Raw genomic sequence first — 23,222 nt, 5'->3', positions numbered from 1 at the left:
CGCTGATAATCAAGTATATGTTTTGTATTCTACCCACCATTTCTTGGAGCATATCTATAGCTGCTGCTTCTGATGAAAAAGGATGGTGAAGTAAAGAGTCACAGATTCCATAAGGTATGATTTCTGTGTTTTCAGGGTTTTCAAAGTTGTTTTAGATGTCTTTAAGTCAAGTAACATCATGATTGCAAAGTCAAGCATTGAAAAATGCAGAATTAATGTTGCCTTTTTTTTTTCTTAATGGCCCTTTTCTCCAAATAAAGCATTATCTAATATATTACCTAATCAGATGTTTATTTTTCCCCACATGGTCCTTCACACATAAATAGCACACAATAAAAGTACTACTTACGCATAGCTTACTTTTTCTATAATGGAAAGGGTTTGTAGGTAATGATTCCCCTGCACTTGCAAAGTTGCTAAAACCTGCAGGACAGAGAGGTGGGAGCTTTTTAAAATGGCTTACATGGAGAAAGATGTGCTTTTCTTCTAGCATGTTGTATTTTATGTTGAGGAAATTCTTGCATTTTCTTAACTATTTGGGTAATTATGTAAGGAAAACAGCAAATACAGTTAGGAACGTGTTTATTGAGAGAGAGTACTTAATAATGAGCAGATTGCTCAGCTATCAAATTATCAGATTGGTTTTGATTAAGTACCTTCAAGTGGAAGATTCCACATGTTAAAACCTACTACATTGGTAAAATCTGGCTACAGAGCAATGATGGTGAAAAGCTTAGCAAACTGGAGGTTAACTGATGGATTGTAAACGAATGGCTCATAAAAATGCTGTGCTGGTTTATCTGCATTCATACCGAGCCGACAGCCTGCAGTGGTATATTAAATTGTTAAAATTACTCACCATTCCTACGTTTTTTAACAATAGCACCTTTTCAAATTAAAATATGCTGTGTTTTCAGATAGCCTGCCTTAAAGTGTTTCTAAAATGATTTTTATTCCTGCTCTTAGTTTTATTGTTCACAATCACGGGTCACATTTCTTAATGTTTTATTTAAAAATACATAAAATTATTCTTGTGCTGATGGTATATGCCAGAAAGGTGTGTATTCATAAATACATTAAAGGATATAAATTCAGATATGTAAAAGTAAGATGTAATAAAGCATTAAAAATGTATTGTTTGTTTGTACAGACACAGAGTACCTGTATAATGCTTCTTTTTTTCAAAGTCCCTTAAAGCCATCCTTGTGCAGATAGGTAAATCTGAAGTTAGAAGACCATCCTATTTGTCTAGAGTTTAAAAAAACACAAAAGTGTGTGTGTGGGAGCTTCTCAAAAAGAAACAAATCTTTGTTGTGATAATGCCACTAGATATTCTGCTTCCAAACCAACTGAATTCCATGAGTTGAAAATGTTATCTCCACATACTCTAGATTTTTAATGCTTCTCTCAAAAGAATTACATAAAAAGGGCGGCTACCTGTAGCGTATGGGACAGCTTTATGTTTTCATAATTTGTGGTATAGTTATCTGGAAGGAAGGTCGATGTGCAGGATGAAATGAGCATTACTGAGTTTATAAAATTAGATTTAAAAGGAATCTTCTAAAATAAAGAATGGATTTGCTTACTGATATGGGATACTTTATAGTTAAATTCAATAATTCAGTTACTTGATTGGAATTTAACAAAAGAATATTGTATACTCAAATGATCAGAAGAAAGTAGAATTGAAACTAAGAAAAAAGCTACATTTCTTTTATTTTTTTGAGCCTTTGAAATGGTTCTCAAAAAATAAAAAAATAAAAATAAAAAAAATTGCTACTCTGATAATAGATTTTATTTTATTTTTTTTATTTTTATTTTTTAACTCCCTGGTATCTTTTGAGAACCATTTCAAAGGCTCAAAAAATAAAAGAAATGTAGCTTTTTTCTTAATCTATGAATACTAAACCCAAGAGATTTGATGGTGGGTAAGGAGGTAAATATTCAATTTTCTTTTTGTTTACTGTGTATTTATTCATTTTTTTTTTATGGTGTTTTGTACTTACTGTTCTATTGATTAGCATAAGAGCAGCATTGTCATGCACTGCTTTAGGGAGAGCACATTGTGTTCTTGCCTGCCTCTGGAAAGGAGACATCTGGATCAGGAACCTCATGGGTCCTGCTGAGAGAGGAGTCTGGAATATGTGCATGGGAGATGAAGTCGGAAAGGATGAGGAGACATCAGCATGCTCTGTTCAGATCTCTCCCAGGAAGGGATGTGGGTCACCATAAAAACTGAAGATTTAAAGGATGTTGTATGTTTTTGAAGGTAATATAGAATTGGAAATTTACTGAGCACAGAGATAGTTGAATATATTACGACAGGGCTTAAAGCCTGCGTTGACAGCACTTCCTTGAAACCAGATACTACAGGTCCATACGCTGAGCAGCTGTCAGAGACTAACAAATGTTGAATTTCACATCCTGGTGTATCCCATGGTAATTTGTTTGCTTACGCTGTCCCTAAGAATGTGAAACCATTCATATGGTTTTGCAATAGAATTTTACATGACACCTGCATGTCTAATCAGAAAGACACTAATTTTGTATGAAAAAAATCACAGTCAGCTACTACTCACATCCTGGGGGAAAAATATATATATATATCTAAACAAAAGAAGCATTTAATAACATTATTATTATTATTATTATTTATTTTTTTTCCCTCCACCTCCAAAAGCTATAGATCCTTTTTGGCCTGGAGTAGTTTGTATCTGCGTATGTATTAAATATATTTGCATATCTGCTAATTGGAAGGATTCCAGATTATATGATTTCTGTATAGATACCTACTCCTCACTTTTGCTATTAAAAAATCAGCTTGAAGTATGCCAATAACTACAGTTTATTGGTTTTAAGTTTACAGTATGTTTGGTTTTGCTAGCTTTCCTTTTGGATAAGGAATTATGATTTTTTCCAGAAGACTAGAAATTGCTAGCTGTAGCCATGTATAACACATAGATGTTCCTTCCCCCTCTACACCCCGTTTTTAGATATATGCTACTTCTGACAGAAGAAAAATAGTGTTTTAAATACAAAATATCTCAAACACACAAAAATCATCATCTACACATTCTCAATATTACCTGGAAACTTTGTTTTCCACTGCACTGCCAAGCCTAGGGTAGGCTGGCATCCTACTTTATAGTTGGTAGTTCTCTGTCCATGAAGCTATTGTGGTTTCTTTAGGAGTTGAGTGCTTTTGTGTTTTCTTGTGGTTTATTTTTCTAGCTAGCGACAAAGTAAACTATGGTTTATTTTTGTTTATTTAGTTTATCCATAAACATGAGTGCTATGTTGCCACAATGGGGAATAAGTGGGAAAATTAAATGCAATTACACTTACTGAAATGATATCCAAGTTTCTAGCAATGCTTTTATTTTTGCTTAAAGAACAACAACAACAAAATACAGGCAATGAGGAAACTAACCTATGTAAGGTAATGTAAAATAGCTCCTTCTCCCTCTATTTCAACTGATATTTGAAAATTGTTTTTATTACAGCATATGTGAAACAACTGTATTCAGCAGTGCTACTGAGAAGGTACAGAAGAGATCAGATGTAATGTTACTACACAATAAAGAGATGAAATTTTGTTTCCATGTCTTAGGATACCAAAGTCCATGTTCTAAAATATGTTATTTTGTTTAGAAAATTAAGAACAATATTTTAGAAGTTAAATACAAAACAGTAGTAAATAGTAAAGAGATGAAACTTTATTTCCATGTCTTAGGATAACCAAAGTCCGTGTTCTAAAATATGTATTTCGATTTGAAAAGTAAGAAACCCAGAACAATATTTTAGTTAATACAAAACAGTAGTAAATATGCAAAATACAGTTGATAAGCAGAGCAATGAGGCAAAAGAAATTAAGTATAATAATTGATTTTTAAAATGCAACTTTGTAATGCTTGGCTTCCCCCACCCCTTATGTGTAATCTGTTGTCAGTCTAAACAGTATAGGCATGTAACATAGTGAGATACCTTACACAGTATTGGTTGAATTTAATTACCAAAGCATCAGAAAGGTAATGACACTGGAAGGCCTGATATCTGCATCAATATGTACTAACCACGTTGTATTTGAGGAAAATGAGGTTTAAAAAATACAGCTTTGTGATATACAGTACTTCTTCAGTGAGAGAACTTGTCCAAAAAGAAGACGCTCTCTCTTAGCACAGATTTCTTGACCATTTCAAACAGCAACGTGAAAACTGAAATTACAGTACAACTGCTAATGCTGAGTGATACTTTGGTAAGAACACACATTCCACATCTGTGTGCAATATTGGACATTTCACCATGTTTCAGGAGATTTTTTTACCCTGACAAACTTATTCAAGAGATTTCTATGAACCATTGAGATTGATTTGTTTATACATTTGATTCGTCAAAACTAAACACCCTACATAGGACCAATAGAGCAGAATTATTCAAGTTCATTGAAATATTACAAAAAAAAAAAAAAGGCTTCCTTTTTAGGAAAACTCAGCTATGGTAAAAATATCTACTACAGTGCACTGCACTGTAATAAATATTCAACATAAATTAATAATTTACAAGTACCTGAGCAAGTATACAGAGCACCATAGCACAGCACAGCACCAAAGGCAGTAGCTCAGAATTCTTAAAAATAATGCTGTTTTAAACATTAAAATTCTAAGTATTGTTATAAAAATGAACTCCAGCTGGAGTTGAAAGATAGTGCAAACTTCTGTCTTCACTTTTTATAATAAAGGTGTCAGATTTCCTAGTCATTTCACATCAGCAGTGTTGCTGGACCTGGATACCTGTGGTGGATGCTTAGGAGCAGGTCTGTTGGAAAGAAAGAAAGGAGCAAATCGTTACTTAAACTGTTGGTAGTTCTCACGGCCCACGCTGTGCTTGAGACATGTAGAGGAATGGTAAAACCTCTCAGCGAGTGCTATCGAATCTAACCTCGGGCAAATAGCACGGGGCTGCCGTACTGGGACAAGATCTGACACCTTACAGCTTACTCACATACCCTCAAGATACAGAATTGGTACCCACAGACTCCTCCCTTGGGCTCAGGTGGTAACTGATGCCTGGCCAGTGGGATAAGCTATCTCAGTGTTTCAGGTGTTGTCCTTTAAACACTTCACTTTTGCAGGTGCTCACCAATTTTGCACCCCTTCAAAAACTCTACTAAAGGAAGCAGAGTAGCAGTTGGTTTAAAGCAGTGGAAGCAGTCAGCTGGAAGTATTATTACTTTCAGATTATCTTACTAGAAGGCACAGCCAGGAACTTAATCAAAGTGCATTCTTATGGTCTTTTTGCTAGAAGTATTAGGAAACTAACTAGATTCTATTTTTAATTTTTCTGAGCAATGTTAAGTGCCTCACTAGCAGAATTCCTGTGGCTTAAAATACTACTTTTATCTTCCCCGCAGCTCACTTTTTATTCATAGGAAGCTGAAGACTATTGGGCAAGAAAATAACAATGACTTCAACTTTTTTTTTTTCCCTAAAACAATTGGAATTGTTGTTTAAACAGTCAATAGCAGCAAAGTCAGAAATTTTAGGTACAGCTTTGTACACAATCTCTAAGAGGAATCCATCTAAGGCTGGATGCTTATTAGAGAAGGAGAAAATGGTGATATTCAATAATTAATTATTGTACAATTAGTATGGACCTGTGAAAAATCAATTTTAAAAAGTCTTGACATATGAAATATTCTGTTACCAGAAAGCGACTAATCTCAGAAATCAGCAACAAAAAGATGGAAGGAAATCCGTAAGTTTGCTACAAGCTAACGCTCAAAAAAATGGCAAGTCTGTCTCTCTCATAGTACAATACTGTGGTGTAATATCATTGTATGATCCTTTTGGACAGTGGGGTATGGGAATGCATACTTTAAAAGAAGTTTGACAGGATTGTTAAAGCTTTCTGTGCTGCTGAGACCTACGATTTGGCATATCAGAGTTTACCTACAACTAAACTGCTTGCTTCTTGCCTATATTTCTCTAGGGACTATACAGATCTGAAAAATAATCTTGACACACAGTTTTCATCATGTAAAGAGTTTGGACTTCACTGCCTAACAGCATTTTTTGTTTAGTTTTCAAAACTCAAGCTTTCTTTATTTTTTTTGTCAAAATAGAAGCCACAGGATCTGCTTTTATGACATGGTAGACCTACTGAAAACCTCTTCTGCAACCATTTACCTGTTTTTTTCTTAGTTTCCTATCCAATTTAATTACTATGTATTCTTTCATTTACATACTTATATGTTTGCCAACACGCTCTTTCCTATATAATGAAATCCCTGCATTCCTCATTCTTTCAACTTCATTACCATTATGGAATGGATTACCTTCTGATAATTTTGAAATATAAAATAATGGCAAAACCTCTTTACAAGGAGTGCTTGCCAATAAGATGTTTTTATTCTAGTAAAATAATTCATACGCAGGACTTGTATGCATTGCTGAGCCTTTAAATCTTGATTATTCCCCCTCCATCACTAGTAGGGATAGTCATTTCGCGTCTAGATTTTTGATTTTTATTCTTAACATTCCTTTTTGGATGTATATAACTTATGTGTTTTCTGAATATTTGGGGTATTATTTTCAGATGATTTAAAGTGATGTTCTACTGTGAAATGTGTGAGCAGAAAATTGCTTTCATTGGTGGCAAATTTTAACAGCAGCACTTGGTTCTCAGCCTAATTCTGTGAGGGGGCTGGCTAAGTGGGATTTTTTTTTTTTTCCTCCAAGAGTTTTCTGAAACTGGTGCTTATTAACTCCTTTCTCTTCCAAGGAATTGCAAGTAGTAGTTGGGCAGTGTTTTTGTCAGATGCTTCCAGTAAGCCCTCCATATGCGTTATAAATTCTCATAGTCCTGTGGAAGTCAGTGCAATTGTGCTAATATACTCTTGTTGGGAATCAGTCCAATACTGCATGCTTTTATGTGAGCAGGTAGAAAATGTTTGTCACATAGCCCTCAGCAACAGTTACAGCAGAGCATAGCTCCTCAGAGCTCAGAGGGTCTGCTTTAAGGCATTTTAGGCTTGCCTTATTGAACCGAGTGCTACAAGCCAAGCCATTTTGATGAGGAGAACTAACCTTACAGGAGTGACGGGAGGCACAGCTTTTGTGTGTCCAAGCACTGGGGTGCACGCACTGTTATAACGAGCTTTGTTCAGAGGATCTGCTGGTAGAGGCTTCCGAGGGGGGTTTGGCTTGTGGTTTTCCTGTTATAAAACACGAGGTCATCGTATTAGTCTTTATAATTGACATAATGGCTTTAATATAGCAACTACTGAGCTAGAGCAAGGGTAAGTTCAGTGTACTTGTGACCAGATATATTTAGATGAGTAAGCCATAATGTATTTCCAGTAAAGAGGCACCTACATTTTAAAACAAAGCTTTAGGGATTTTGTTTCTTTTTATTTATTTATTTATTTATTATTATTATTATTTACTTCAAAAACACTGGATGCATCCATACTGAAATTAATGATTAATTTTTAGGAAATAAAGAACATGAAAACATGCAGTTGTAAAAAATAAAATATATATATATGTGCATGTATATAAAGGTGGAAATACTAGAAATTACTTTAAAATACAAGTTTAGATGACCACTGAAGCAAACTGCTCAAGTCTGGTTTGAATTGGGAGCATCTGTGGAAACTTTTGTTTAGAGATGCTGCTATGCTTTTATTTTGTGGAATTAAATGATTTATTAATAAGGAACAGAAGTCATCTGCTATCGGGCTTGAGCTAATGCCTTTTCTGTGTGGTCCTTGAAACCCTGCAAACAGGGTGGTGTATCTGTCTGTGGTCTTCATCTTGAAGAACTGGGAAAGATTAAATGACTTGCTCAGGTCACACAAAGACTCTCCAATGTATCCAAAACCTCCAGATCCATCTACTATTGAAACTGCATTGTCACGCTTTCTCTAAAAACGTTGCACAGAGTGATTTTACTCATCACTATTAGTTGGCCATAACTCTCACAAGTAATGTGGACCAAAAAGAAACAAGAGAAGTTTACATGCATAATTTAGTTAAAGATCTCCTGAAGGATGTTATGAAAACAAGTGGCATGAATTGCTCACAAATAAGGTACAAGTTTTAGTTATTTGTACTGAGCATCCCTTTGTTTTCTTTTTGTGATAAATGTTGACTCTAAAAAGGGAAGTGCAGGGTGACTATCAGTAAATATTTTGATTTTTTTTTTTAAAAAAGCAAAACTTAGACCTTAACTAAATCTGTATTATATGTAATCATTTCAAATTTACCGCAAGCTACACTATAAAGCTGTATATAATGTTGCATTTCTTTTTACTCTCAGCATAGGAAGTACTGGTTCTTGAGTGAATGAGAAATAGCAACGTGAAAAACAAAACTTATTTTAACTTATTGTAGTAGCCAAATCTCATATTCTGTGTAAAAATTAGTCTTGACCAGCATCCAGAAGAACTTCTTCCATGACAAAACAAGAAAAGCATTTTGCTATAAGCAGCTTGTGAGTAAGGAAAAGTTCCATCGTGGGGGGAGAAAAATATTGCGAATATTCTTGAAATAATCAGGCCTGGTAAATGTTGAAATAAGTATCTGCTTATTAATACTCAGTGTAGCTTTATCGCACAGAGCTGTCCTGCAGAAAGTCACAGAGTTTAATTAAACACTAGCAAAGGAAGTTCTTCAAAACACAGTCCTTTCCAGTAATACAGAACTAGACAACCCTAAAACTGTTAAGAAATCTTACCATCAGGATTTCTTAGCAAAGCTTACTTTGTGCACTAAATTTCTTATGCAATGAAACCTTAATGTGTATTTTGAAGTAACGTATACCAATATGGAAAAAGTTAGCAGTAGAAAGCGGTAACTTTTTAATAATTGATTTAACTTTACAGTAAAAATTAAGCTTTTAAAAGTCACTATGTTTATTACATGGAAAGTTATACACAACTTTATTTGCAGCATCATCACCTTGAGTGGTGCAGCATTTTTAAAAAGAAAAAGAAGTAAAACACAGAAACAACAGCAGCATAAAGACAGCAACAAGGAATGTGTCTCTGAACACTTTAAAGCCTTTATTCCCCTGACTGCCTCCACAAAAGCAGTCTTTTCCCTTGAGTACTTTTACATGATTAATCACCTGAATTAGTCTGATCACATGAGTATTCAGCTGTTTGCTTGATCAGTACTTAATTGTTATTGCATGATTTGTATTCGCTATTCAATTAGAAGGGAGCATTAGGTACCGTAACTGGGAAAGGGAACTGATGCACACTCAGCAGTCTAGAGAAGCAAAGCTTGGTCTGAAGAGCTTAAGATCTGGTAAGGGTGAATGAACAAAAAGAGAGGAAAACTGTCCCAGTTTGTTTGTTCTTAGTACCTATTAGCTGTGCCCTGTGTCTAATCACCACTTGTAATACCTGAGAGTAGGGAATGAAAGACTCTCTGAGCAGCTTAGAACTAATGTGATTGTATGGTTGCCTTTTTTTTTTTCCCCCACCCTTTTTTATAGGGGAAAGTTGGGTGAAATGGCTAATCCACGTGGTCTCATCTGGAACACGTGTTCAGCTGGACTCAGCCATGGAGTGAGCATCTTCTCATGGCTCAGCATGTTGGTAACCTTGGACACTTAATCTGAGCTAATTCTTTCAGTCCTGTTAGCTCCTCACATGGATGTTTCTTCTGGAAGATGTTCAGTCAGCAGTCATACTACCAATGTAACTCTGATGGGGACCAGCCAAACATCTGATTTATTTTTTTCCCCCCAAGAGTTTGTAAAAATGCTGTCCTTGAGCTAGTATACTTAAAAAAAGAGGCAGAAAAGTGGCTTGACAGGCCTAATGTGGCAAACTGAGAGGAAAACACGGTTTTCATCCAGAGAGCCTACAAAGTCATCAGGCGTGTGTAGCTTAAATTTGTTTCACTGACACGTTTTTGAATAAGCAATTGGGAGAAGTTTCTTGCTTGGAATGCACTGAGTGAGAAAGGTTGCCTTCTTCAATCTATTTAGATAAAAACTTCATCTGTATTAGCCCACTGTGCCTGAAGCCAGCCTGAGGTGACATAGGACAGGTATTAACAGGAATAACTGTGGCAGAAAGAGCAGAAGGTGAGCCCAGCTCCAATTTAGTGGAGAAAAAATGAAAATACGAAGCCATATTTCCTGTAATAAGGCTGACCTGTAAAATACATGATATATTTTAGTAATAAGATAACGGTATCAGAAATTGCACTTGAATGCCACCTGTAGCAAAACCAATTGGAAGTTTGGAAGTGATCAAATCAGAATGCATGGACTGAACGCGTGGTCTGTGTAAACCTGCACAGTGTTCTTGATTCAGTGGTGCTGTGCTGATTTATATTGATTGTGAAATCTGGCCCATAAATAATGTTTGCCTCATGAGAGCATCTGAAAGAAGACACTGTTTATCAGTCAAAAGATTGTTAAATGTTAAACTTGGCAACAGTTAATTTGCTGTTTTTTTGTCTTTTTTTTTATTAACTATTTTACTTGCATCTAGAAGGAAAGCTTACTGTAAAATACTAATCCATTCATTTCGGTCTCTACGGTCACTAGAGGGAAAAAGACTTGTCTTATAGTATACCATTGTGCCTTAGGTACCCAATGCTGTAAGCCAGGAGCAGCAGGAAAGTAGCTTGTGTTCAGATATATCTCTCAGATGGGAGAACTAGACTGAAACTGAGGCAGATGTGAAGGCATACAGAAAGTGAGTGGTTTACTCTTCTGCAATGCTCTGCAACAGAGCACCTAGGTGATATTAAGTATGTAGCAATGTTTTTTCAAGTGCTTTCTCTTGGACCTTGTGGTTCCAAGGAATTAGTGTTGAAGGAATACTTTAACTGCTATCTATATTAAATAAATGTCTTGAAGTTGCGACAGGGACTGTTCAGGCTGGGTGTTAGGAAGCTGCCAGAGTTCAAGAAGCGTTTGGACAATGCTCTCAGACATAGGGTCTGATTTTTGGGTGGTCCTTTGGGGACCCAGGAGTTGGACTTGACGATCCCTTCCAACTCAGGATATTCTATGAAATTAGACTAAAACTATTCTAAAGCTAACTCTAAGCTTTGAGGGAGTAAAATAGCTAACTTGGGAAGAAAAAATTTGCTTTCTGTGCAGTATTTTCTGTATTCCTAGAGTATAAAAAGCAGCAATTTCTGATGATCTTGAATTGATGATAGGGATATAATTTTGAAAGAAGCCACTCTTGCCTATTCACTAAGTTTCCTTGAGTTCATCCACTGTTTGTCTCGTTTCTGTTTCTTGCTGCAACTGGAAATTGAAAACATCAATATTTTGCTTGATGGAGTAACAGTCTCGATTAATTTCATCTGCTTAACTGAAAAAAGCATTTTGGTGGTTTCAGCTCTGTCAGATGCTGCTAATGATGGCACCAGAGAGCTAGTATTCTACCTTGCACTTTGTGAGGTTTGAAGGGGAGGGCACGTAGTAGTGCGTTGGGCTGTGACAGGCTGGGCAGGTCAGAAGGAGAAATGTTTCCTTTTCTTGGAATGCCTTTTCTCCGTCTGTCTTCTGCTAGCATGAGGCAGCATAAACTTGTAAATTGCTGGATAATTCTTCTTGTTGTTTGATTGTTTAAAGGAAACCATATGATTAACAAATAGGAAAAGCACTTGTGCTCAAAATCTTAACTTTGACCAATGTGAAATATGCAGAATGTTCCAAGAAATGCAAGAAAATAAACAAGGAAACCATTGGAGCCAAAGACAAAAACAGGTCTAGTGAAGTAAGTGTAAACAATTCTAAGTCTTTTCAAATCTGTGCTCTGAAAAAAAAAAAAAAAGCAATTTACATACCCTTCTGCAGAGCAGAACTACAAGCTAATAATATACCTTCTGCTCTTGGGCAAGATGTCTGCAACTTGACTTCCTCAATTATATCACTGTATTTGGCACCTTGCTAACAACACCTGTGGCTTCCTCTCTGGTTGGGCAGCAGGCAAGACGAGCTTGTGTATGTCCCTAATGTGGAACTTGTTCGTACTGCTGTGTCTTCTGAGTGGGGGAAAGAGATTGCAGGATCCTCACCCTTAGGATTGCTGCCACAGCTGGCAGAAGCCAGTGTAACCTTCTGGAGCAAAATGGGAGCTTAAGGAATCTTTATTAAATTATCTATGCCACATTCTTAACAGTGTGTAAGGTATAAAGAAAATATTATGGCAAAAGGCTAATGGGAAAGATGAGAAAATGCTGAATTCCTATTCATCACGTGCAGATATTCACCCACTCAGTGTTAAACAGAAGGGAAGTTAAAAGAAAATCTGTGGTTACCTGGGAGAACCTCAGCGAGGGATTAGCTGGCAGGGGTCTTTCAGGCACAGCTTGATGACAGGGCAGCTGGGGAAGGGGTGGCAGGACTCGCTGCGGCGTTTTTAATGGTGGCAAGTCATCCGTCTTCACGGGGTTGCTAATGTCAACGATCTGGTACGGCAGCGGTCGTCTCGGGCCATCTCTCTGCAGAAATAACCCCAACCCCAGAAAACAGCTATAAACTTCAGCAGTCGATACAAGCATTAGTGCTTAAAAACCCATGTTATTCACTTGCTTTTCTCTTCTGCTCTGCTTTCATCTACCTTTGGCACCTCCCCTGCAACCGGAACAGTAATTAACAGCTTCCAGAGTCCTGCTGAAGCACTAACCCTTCACCATTTAGATGCGGTGTTCTGGTGTAAGGCAGCTGGCTCTGTCCCAAAGACTGAACAATTTATTTCATGTGCTTAACATCCCCACCTGTGCAAAACCTGGAAGCCATTAGTGTATTCTGAGGCCTACTTCTCCCATTTTACATGTTTTAGTTCTATGCGATATCAGTATGTACTGATGTCATGTAATTGATTTAGAATAAATTACTTAAATGAGATCCAAAACATATTATTATTTTTTTTAACTACCTAGGGACTTACTTTTGGTATGTTTGTATTTTGTGGCTTCATGATGAGATTTTTACGGAGAGATGTGGTGCGAATGTGATTAGGCTCAGACAAACTGGAAGGTCTTGCTGGACTCACAGACCTGCAATACAAGCATATATTTATTGAACACGACATTCTGCTTTATAGCTTTTTTTTAAAACAGTAACCTCTTTTCAGAATGAGATTTTGCAAGGACTTTCTGACTTTTCATGGTAAACAAGGAAAGTAAAAATTCTCTAGTGCTCCTGCAAGAATAAAAATAAATATTGATTTTTTTGAAACCAGTAGTCTGTTAAATTAGCTTTTGCAATCTGTGGAAATGCAGCTTTGTAACACCCAAGAGACTCTTCTAATGAATCTAGCATTTAAACAGTAATGACCTCAAATATGAAAGTTTCAGCTCACTCGACTGAGTTTAGATAAAAGGCCATGCGATATAATGATGCTATTTCAAGCAAATGAATATGAAGGTAAAACTTCCTTCGATTTTGAACTTTTTTTTTTTTAATCACAAAAAAGAGGTATGTAGTCAAACCAAAACCCACGTTATTACTGACAATCATTAAAGTTAAACCAGGGAAAATTCTGCTGATACTACTGGCTGAATATTTTTAAGGCTGGCTCTTTCTAAAAGATATTCAGACCATTCTGTGATGAACACTAAGATGAGATTTGCCATGTTTACAGCTATTTTTTACTAATATCTTTAAAGATAATAATAACAGGCAGTATAATTAGGCAAAATGATCATACCTTAATTTCTCTATTGTTGTCTTCTTACTTGTAAACAGTAATCTCATGAGAGTCTTCCTTTTCAGATACATGATTGACCCAGCAAAGATAAGGCACAGAATAGTTATCAACACTCCTATGGTTAAACTCTTATTATCTGCAACAAAAAACATTGAGTTTACTTCTATTAGGAGCCATCTTTATTGAAATGTGTTACATATATGGAGCAGAACATTGCTGCCTTGTCTGGTTTTCTAACTGCAGTGCAGGTGACGTGAATAAACTGTGTGCTAAAGACTCAAACTCTTATTTCTCCTAGCCTGATGCTTGAATTTGGGTCATTTCTTTAACAGTGGGGAAAAGTTAGTTAAAATATGTTTGATCAGAAAGTCTCAGTCTGCTCCTTAACTGTCGTTATGATTTTAAAAAGCAAAGGTTAGAAGAAAGTCGAGAAAATGGTAACAAGATATTCAAAAGAAGTAATGAAACTCTCAATTGTGATTCTCGGTGGTGGCATTGTGCGATTCTGTTAGTTTGTTAGCCCCAGAGGTTTTGCTGCAGCAGTGCCAGCTGGTGCCTTCTTCATGGGCTGCCTGCTTCCAGGGTAGGAGGGAGAGGAAGGGAAGAAAGACAAACTCCTAGCTCATGGTGGGGGTTAAGTGCAATGTCTCGAATATGCCGTCTCACAAACCTAAGCAGCAGCCCTAGGCTCCTTTGTAAGCAGATTTTCATTATAACTGGGGTTTCATTGCACTTGGACTGGTGTGGTCCAGCCCAGGTGGCTGTCAAGTCTAATCCGGAGGCAAGCAAGGAGCTGGAGGAGTGTCTTCAGCACTGGGGCTGTGTGCTTTCAGAGGAATGTGCTGCCTAGGCAGGGGCTGGAGCCTCCTGTACTTGTTCCAGTTTTCAGAGTGCTTTAAACTATGTTAAGTACATTGCTGGGACCTAAGTGAGGCTCAGTGGAGATGCAAGCCCTGACTAGATGACTTGCAGCTGAAAGCAAACCTTATTTTTAGGAAGAGGTAAGCCATAAGCATCAGAGCCGCTGCTATGTGATACGATCATCGCCTGGAGGAGAGGATGTTGTGATTTTGCAGGACTGCCGACCTAAAAAGTGCACACTCCCCCAGTAGGAGATGCATCTTTAATCTTTGCTCTGGTAACCTATCATCACTGTCTCGGTCTTATCCTGATTGAATTTCAGCCAGCTGGCTCTCATCGACTGTCCTCAGCTCGTGCCGAAATGGCGAACACAGTCAGCAGCACTGACTCAACAAGCTGCACGTGGGGCTCGATGGGGCGTGAAGTGCTGCGATTTTTACTCTGTAGCACTGCAGAACAGCAAATCCCTCACCATTTCTAAAAGATTAATAAAATTAATAAACTCAGATTATGCAATTAAAATTAATTAACTTCTCTACCTAACAATTAAATATTTAAGGCTTCTTTATAAGAAAAATATAGAGTCAAACACATGTGTTTACTCCAAGTCAGCTGGGTAAAATCAGTTACTAAATACTAATGAGACCATGTGCCACGTTTGACTAAGATGAATGTATTTTATTGATCTAATCCTTCTGTAATTTGATTTAGAGATGTGCAGACTACTCAAATCATAATCCAAACCACCCCATCAAGAGCTCATATTTAAATTCAAATGTCAGGGATAGAAAATTAGGTCCTCTAGCAATTTCCATATTTGTTTATTCCCAGAATTATTGAATGTAGCTCTGTCTTTAGAGAAAAATGGCCAAAATAGCACACCGCATTAAGCTATTGTTAACATGGTTTTCTGTTAAATTGAAGCGTTGGCTTCCAAAACACAAAATGCAAGAATTATAAAAGATACCCTATATTTGCCTTTTCCAGTTAGCTTTGTCTGTGCAGCACATTATAATAATATATTTTGCAGCTCCCTAGATACTTTGATACAAGATAAGCTGAAAAGGGACTGTAATGCTTTAGAGCATATCTTAACAGAAAAACATTTAACACCCAAGTAATCACACTTGTTCAGTGCCTGAGCACAGTTTCTTTGCTATCTTACCAGTTGGTAGGTATTTAAAAAAAAAAAAAAAAAAGACATTTCAACAGAGAAATCATAATGCAGAGCTTTGTAATGGAAATGACTGTGATGTCATAAATCCAGTATTACAATTCACTGCAGGATCTGGCATGTAGAGAATACAATCCATTTTGGTTTTGAATAGCATTATTCATATGAAAACTCGCAGATCACTTTCCAGCAAGTTTTAGCTTATATACGTCTATGTGAGTAGACTGCTGGTCCTGTCACTTGCTCAGAAATAAATCAGAAATATCTCTATGGAAGTCACTAAAGTTACAGTACTCTGGAGAAAAACTGGCATGTGATGATCATCAAATCCTATAAAATTGCACCATGTGTAGAAATAATTCCTTCTGAGGCTGGCCAAAGATGAAGTAAGATACTGATGCCGATGTTCTACAGACTGAACAAGGGGAAACTGAAATACAAATTACAGAAAATGTGCATCTCCTGCTACTATTATATGGTAGGGAACTCCTGTTGAATATGTGGAAGTTATTTATAAATATGTAGTTTTAAGCTGATTCTTCTTAGAAGCGCAATATCAAATATATTTTTGAATATACAAAAATTTTGCATATATAATCTATATATCGAGTTTTCATTAGGCACTCAGCTATAGTAACAGGCCATGCATACAATAAGGTTGTTCTATCCTGATACTCTCGGTAAATGCTCCGGAGCCTGGCATATCTCAGCGTGAATCCAGAGCACTGCAACGTTCATCTACCATGGCAACAGGGCTAGCACGAGCGTGGGAGTTAGCTCCTCACCCTCGGCTTAGATCAATACCATTTCAGGGAGCTTCTAAACATGACCACATATCTTGAAAAAAGAGAAAGATGACAGGAGATGAGACTCACCAGGACTACTGCGCCTTTAGTTATGCAAGAAAACCGACGGACTCGGCTGGCTTTGGTTTTGCTTCACTAGATTTTCAAGCTGGCACCAATGCATTTAGAATAAGCCATCAGACTTTACTGACTATCCCAATCTTGCAAGCTCATTACTCACAAGACGGCATTCTGTATTTCCATTCTTTATTATGGAAATGACAGGTAAAGCATGAATTGCTACTCACCTGCTTGCCTTATGGGCCCACTGTCCACGCTGCCACCAAACCCTGGCTTGTCACAGTAGGGGGGGGCCCAGTCAGCCTCGCAGTGACAGTTCTTTTTATTGTTGCAGACCTTCAAAAGAAAAGAAAGATGACCTAACATGAAAAGTATTATACTATACATCTGAGAAGGGCACTGGCCAATACCGCCTCTTAATCAGATAGTGACACATCTGAAAGAAATAAAGCTCCTGTCACAAAGGAGATGTACCGGTATCTGCTCCTTGTCACAGCTAAGATGGCATAAAGAAACTCCAAAGGCAAGAGAGCAAGGAAAAAAAAAAAAGTAGTATTATTTATGTGGCAGGTAATAGTTTGAGTTGCACCAGTTGACAACTTCAATAATCACAATAAGGCTAATCACACACCTCTTAAGCCTTATTCTCTTTGCCTCCAGCAGCAACATTATCCACTTTCTAACTTCTTTTCCATCTGCCTTCCGGGGAACAAGATTGTTAATAATGTAAAGCTTTTGCCACTTGAACCCTCCCACCCATCAAGGGCTTGTCTTAGCCTGCACATTGATGTGTCCACTGCTCAGACCCTCCAGCAGTTGGAGCAGTGGCTGGAAGGTGTGAAACTGAAAGGGCAGAGGAAACTCTTCCTTTCGTATCACATTTGTATGGCCTTTAAAGATACAGTTCTCAATGTTCTGGTGGTTTTTATCAGGGCTAAGGAAAAACTAGTGGGATCTGATTGACCAAACGTTCCCTGCAGAGTAGAAGAGCTCCAAGAGACCAAAGTACATCTTCAATAGCCAGTTCCCCCTGCATGGAAGAAAGGAGCTGGTAGACTTGACTGTTCTCACAGGAGGTCCCACACTCCTGTGGGAACACCCATCAAAAGAAGGGCTGCTTTTTATTCCCTTTCGCTAACACCCAGGTAGTGACTATGACAGTAATACTGGGGCTAGTGGTCCATGCTGTGTCAGCTGAGTACATAAAGTGAACAGGCCAAAACTTTTCTTGCATAGGACAAAGAAAGCACAGTTGCAAGTAGATGCTCAAATGTATTTTTAAGATGTTTTTGGGGGGGCTTAGGGCTAGTTATCAATGTGGTCCTTAATTCTGTGCTAACACTGTTCATCACTGATCAGCCACCGTCATGGAAAAGCTACACAATAGATGGATTTATAAGACATGAGTTAGTTCACAGAGTTTGCAAATATGCATTTTCTGGCAAGGTCAGCTGGAAGGCTTTCAGCAAAACTATACTGGCTCTGTCTGCAGTGTATTAAAACATCCTTCACATAGCTTAGCCTTGCTATGGTCATGCAAAATGCAAAAAGAAATGATCTACTTTTCAAAAACAGCAAGATAATTTGAAAATATAATTTGTTAAGCATTATTTTTTAAATTAAAGCACTCCAGGAGTTCCCTTCTATGTTTCCTTGAAATCCTTTTTTGGCTACTCAGGAGTCAGTGTAGGTTCTCCATCACGCAGGCATAAAGATGCCAGTCTAAGCTGATGCTTATTCCAGCACAATGATAAGATGCATCAGCATTAACATTGCACAGTTTTGTGAATGTGGGATGATAAAATAAATTAAAGTAAATTAAAATTCACTCACAGGACAGGACGGGGAATTTCCAGAACTTTTCACAGTAACAAACAGATCATTAGAAAATCAAGGTTAATAAGGCATAGCTTGACATAATTAACATTTTCATAATATAAACTAGCATTCAAAACACTTTGCTGTCATTAACTGATATGAAATATTTCATCCTCTGTCACTTTCATAACATGAAACTCATCTATATACTTCATTTTGATAATTTTGGAAATGGTTTTATGAGATATCTCAATTCAAATGCATATTTAAGCTTTTCTGGACCCGCATAGAAACTGTCTTTTTTGAAATGTTAATGGAAAATTTTCATGACGGAAGGTTAGACAAAATTTCTTTGAAGATGACAAAATTCCTTTTTATCACAGACTGCTAATTAAGAATAAGATAATTACTAACTGATAAATATTCCTTTGTTAAATAAAAATAATTTCACTTCTTGTAGTTCATATAAGAGACACAGAAAATTGAAATGCGTAAGAAAAAATTATTGCAATGACTTTGACTGATATATTACAAAGAATCACAAAAAAAAAAAAAAGTTCCTATAATACTTACTCCACGTCCATAGCACTTTGTTGCACACTTGTGTACACCAAAAACACTTGTATTCTGGCACCGGCGATTAAGACAAATCTGCAAAATAAGAAAAGAGAAATTTTAATAGGGACAGAACTGCTCGTGCTCACCACAGACCATGTCCCTCTCCAACTCTTTACATCTGTTCATCTGTCAATGGTTCCTATAGCAGTTTTGAAGATTTCCCAACACACAAGTTGCATTGACAGCATTACATTGACAAAAAGATAAGGACAGCAGCATTAGGTGTCTTCTTCTTTGTGGACCTTTTAGGTCCAAACCTGTGGAATTTAAATATTGCACCCTGGCCAATACTGAATTTCAGTCATAGTTCATAGTTGGTTAATATGCTGAGCTTGTGTAACTAAACAGGCAAAGTTTCACTCAAGTGGAACCACTGTTTTTTTTTTTTTTTTTTTTTTTTTTTTAAGTCAATTAAAAAAAAACAACACAGCAATTTGCATTTTTTGATGACTAGGAAATGCATTGAGTAGGATTCAGTTCAGGTCCCCTTGTGGCGTAAATTAGCGTAGCTGTATTGATATCAATGGCACGATATATCCCTCATATGCCAGTGCGGAATTTGGTCCTAGGACAGCCTGGATATGTACCTGAGCTCATTGATACATATGGCTCATTACTGTTCATCAGCAAAACCGAGATCTTTCCGACAGTTTCCCCAAGCTAAACAAATTTTTGATGTCAAATATAAAACAATGATACATAAAGTAGAATAATAATTACCTGACAGGAAATGGAAGTAAACTAATAGCATATGCAAAGTACTCATGCAAAATATTTTGCTGTCCAGTCAGGACAACTTTACTCTGCCAATATAGCTGAAAACTGGTATAAAACAAGAGTGGCACCATCTAATAACACCATCAAACTGTCAAATGGCTGATGAGGTTGTCAGTAATGAGAATTTATTCTATTGAAACTTGTAAAAAAAAAAATTACAACTGGAATGACTGTTACTATGCTATATTGACCAGAAAAAAAAAAAAAGAAAAAAATCACTGCACAATTTTGCTCATGTTTAACTGCAGTTCAGTTCAGTAGTACTAAAAGTCAGTCACAATAATTAGCATTAAGCAGGGAAAAGTGTTGAAGGAGACGACAGGGATGCTTAATCAGGGCACTTATCCCCTGGGGAGAAGGAAAAATGGAAAGGAAATTAGAGTGAATTGGCATCAACATGCATGCATGTAGAGAATATGGTCTGATTACAGCAGTATTCACAATTCAAATATTCATAGTGCAGTAGCACACAGAATTTTGATCACATTAAAATGGCTGCATTTCAAATTGTGTATCTTCAGCTTAGAAGACTCAAGAATATTTAAATTCATATTCTTAATCCATAATACAAATGCACTAATGTCCTCAAAGTAAAACATACAATTTCATAAGTATTAGCCTGCGTATTCTATAGTGTGCATGTGTATGATTAGATAGATTAGAAAGATTAAATACTCATTAGTAAAACATAATGGGGTTCTTTCCCAGCGTTGAATTTTCTTTGAAAAGAAGTTTTATAACAGATTGACTTAGAAATGTTGTGTAAGGGTTGTTTTCCTGTACCAGAACTAGAGTTGCACTAGGGACATGTTTTAAAACTGTTCCCAGTGCAGAGTGGTAATCCAACATAATTCAAAAGCATTCAGAAATTCAGAGGCTTATTTGAATTTACCACAAATTATCAAAGCAGTTTTTTTCCTCTTTGCCAGTAATCCACTAAGGGTATGAAACCTTCATTTCAATAGTTCTTGGACTCTTTTCCATTCCTCCCCTTTTTAAACTCATGGCTGTCTCCCACCTTTTTCTGTTCGTTTTCTCTCCAATGAAAGCCTATGAATGAGACAGCCACATAAAATTTGGACTACATTCATGCCAGATAAATCAGAATGTTTGCAAAATATGATTGCAAAAATCAGTTTTGATGGCTGAACATAAATGGGTTTATATTTTTAAAATAGATCTTACAGAAACAGCTTTTCTTGCAAGAAAAAGAGGAGGGGTGGCATAATCAGCAGATCAGATAAATACAGTTTGAAATCTAAAGTGAAGTTAATGATAATTTTGCAATGCCATACACACTGAGAAAGTTTGCAGCACTGGTAGAAAAATCCATGAAAATAGTAGCGGATGCAAAAGCAACTGTAAAAGCACAGCAGCACAGAGCGGCACGTCCCCAGCACACACCTGCAGTACGGGGATTTTCTAAGCCAGTAGTGTTAAGTAACCCTTGCTGTATTTTTCCCCAGTGAAGCTAGTTATTCACTTCTTGAACACATTCACTATTTTACATTTTGTGGCAACCCATTGACAGAGCTCACAGAATGCTCTGTGAAAAATAAATAAATAAGTAAATCCCCTTTTGTTTGCTCGCCTGATTTCTGATTTAATTTGTTTCATTCTTAGGTGTTACTGTCTCCTCCCCAAACTACTCCAGGTTTTATGTATTTATATTATCTACAAAGCCTGCAAGATCTCTTCACTGAGCCAGAATACTTATTTTGACAGCTTATTGCGAGCTGAGCACCCTGAAGCAGTGCAAAGGACACTTAGAGGGCATGGGGGTTTCCAACCCACGAACATCGAACCCTGAACTTAGGTAGCAATACACATCAACTCAACTGCAATGATAATTTCTATGTCTCGCTTTCGCCAATGAATAGCATGATTTTAACAGAATTTCATTAACTATTCTGTAGTGCATTTTGCTGTACTTATTTTGCAAGGAACCTCTATCCTAACTGGATAGATACTTGGGGCTGTCTTAAAAAATCAAACCAAAACAACAGTTATTAATTTAAGCAACTTGCATTGCATCTGCAAATCTGTAATCCAGAACAGTGGCCAGAAGAAGGGAGTAAACATCTGACTCAGTGTGAGAAACAATAAGAGCCAACCAATTCTTTTGTGGGGAAAAAATAAATAAATCCCAAAGCAAAAACCAGTCAGTTTAAGTACAAAATACTTAGCAGCAGGAAGGTAGTGATGTTCTCCCTGTCTGGGAGTATTTCAGAACCTTACTTTTCCATCTGCGCACTTGGTTCCCGACAGCACAAGACCCGGGTCTGGCATATCGTCCCCCAAATACACATGGGTACCGCGGCACAGAATCTTTCCACCTTCCTGAAGGGGGATATTGGTTTCTATGGAAACAGCATTGGTACCAATCACAGGTCGATTTGCTCCCCCTTGACACTGAATTTTTCCACATTTAGCATCTCTGAAGGAAACAGACAAAAAGAAACGTTAATTACATCATTTTAGACGTTACAAACCCATTCCCACCACCCTCACATCAGTTCCTGCGTTGGAGAGGAGAGACCAAGAGACCCTACCTGGGCTCACACTTGGCAAAGGAGCTCTTGGAGTCTTTGCCACAGTTGCCGTAAGGATCACCTGCAGAATTGACTCTCTCAAAGCAGATCCCAGGAGCAGGTTTCGCACCTGAAATGAAACCTAGTCAGAACTTTCATCTCGTACAAGGTGTTTTTAATAATTTTCTTTGAGCTCCGGTGATGGTTTAGGGGAAGGCAAGATGTGATCTGCATGCCGATGAAGCACAGCAGAGCAGTTGTGCTGGATCAGCATGCTAATTGAAGAGCCTGAATGTGTGGGTTTTCCACAGTCCTTTGTCTCTCTTGGCAGCCCTGTGCAGCAGACAATGCTGAACTCATTCTCTTTCAGAGTTCCTACATGATGGTCCTCTTGTGAATCCTCCTAGGACACAAAAACTTTTAGTGAATGCCAAATCTAGTTTAGTGAAGAAAGACATGGGCCAGCTGGTAAGTTAACTCCCTTCCATTTACAGGGGTCCATGTGATTCTAGCAAGGGCCCAGGAGCTGAAGCCAATGGAAATAGTTTTCAAGAAAGGCCTTTTTAACTGCAGTTCGGGACAACAAGAAACCAGAAAAAAAAAAAAATCCATTTGCAAATGAGAATCTCACACAGCAGTGTGACATGGCAAAGAGAATATGGTGCTGTTAGATCAAGCTAATGTACTGGGGAGAGGAAAGGAACCTGTCTCCACCTTAATCTTCAGTAAATCCAAGCCTGAGAGGAAAGGCTGATTTGGAACCAGGATCATTTCTACCACGGTAGTAGAACAAGGAATCTGGGAAGACAGGCAGCATCTGGTTCTTATCTGTCGTAGCCTTTTGTAATAGAGACTTATCCTAACAGCACTGGAACTTCCCTGAT

General features: G+C 37.3%; 1 protein-coding gene across 2 annotated transcripts in view; it reads right to left on the bottom strand.

The window, feature by feature from the left end:
• Positions 1-3,345: 3,345 nt before the first annotated feature.
• Positions 3,346-23,222, bottom strand: part of ADAM12 (ADAM metallopeptidase domain 12) — a 182,990-nt gene continuing 163,113 nt past the window's right edge. For both annotated transcript variants that reach the window (XM_013185841.3, XM_067000318.1), the window contains exons 15-23: positions 22,360-22,468; positions 22,046-22,244; positions 18,986-19,063; positions 16,822-16,930; positions 13,694-13,829; positions 12,932-13,040; positions 12,300-12,482; positions 7,086-7,213; positions 3,346-4,815 (exon numbers count right to left, since the gene is read on the bottom strand). In XM_013185841.3, the coding sequence (XP_013041295.2) occupies positions 4,755-4,815; positions 7,086-7,213; positions 12,300-12,482; positions 12,932-13,040; positions 13,694-13,829; positions 16,822-16,930; positions 18,986-19,063; positions 22,046-22,244; positions 22,360-22,468 (1,112 nt within the window). In that variant the 3' untranslated portion in view covers positions 3,346-4,754. The remainder of the gene's footprint in view (positions 4,816-7,085; positions 7,214-12,299; positions 12,483-12,931; positions 13,041-13,693; positions 13,830-16,821; positions 16,931-18,985; positions 19,064-22,045; positions 22,245-22,359; positions 22,469-23,222) is intronic.

The sequence above is a fragment of the Anser cygnoides genome, chromosome 7, assembly GCF_040182565.1.
Source record: "Anser cygnoides isolate HZ-2024a breed goose chromosome 7, Taihu_goose_T2T_genome, whole genome shotgun sequence".
In the NCBI taxonomy this organism is placed as follows: Eukaryota; Metazoa; Chordata; class Aves; order Anseriformes; family Anatidae; genus Anser; species Anser cygnoides.
The sequence above is the reverse complement of the archived record's forward strand: the minus strand, read 5'-3'. Positions and strand labels throughout refer to the sequence as shown.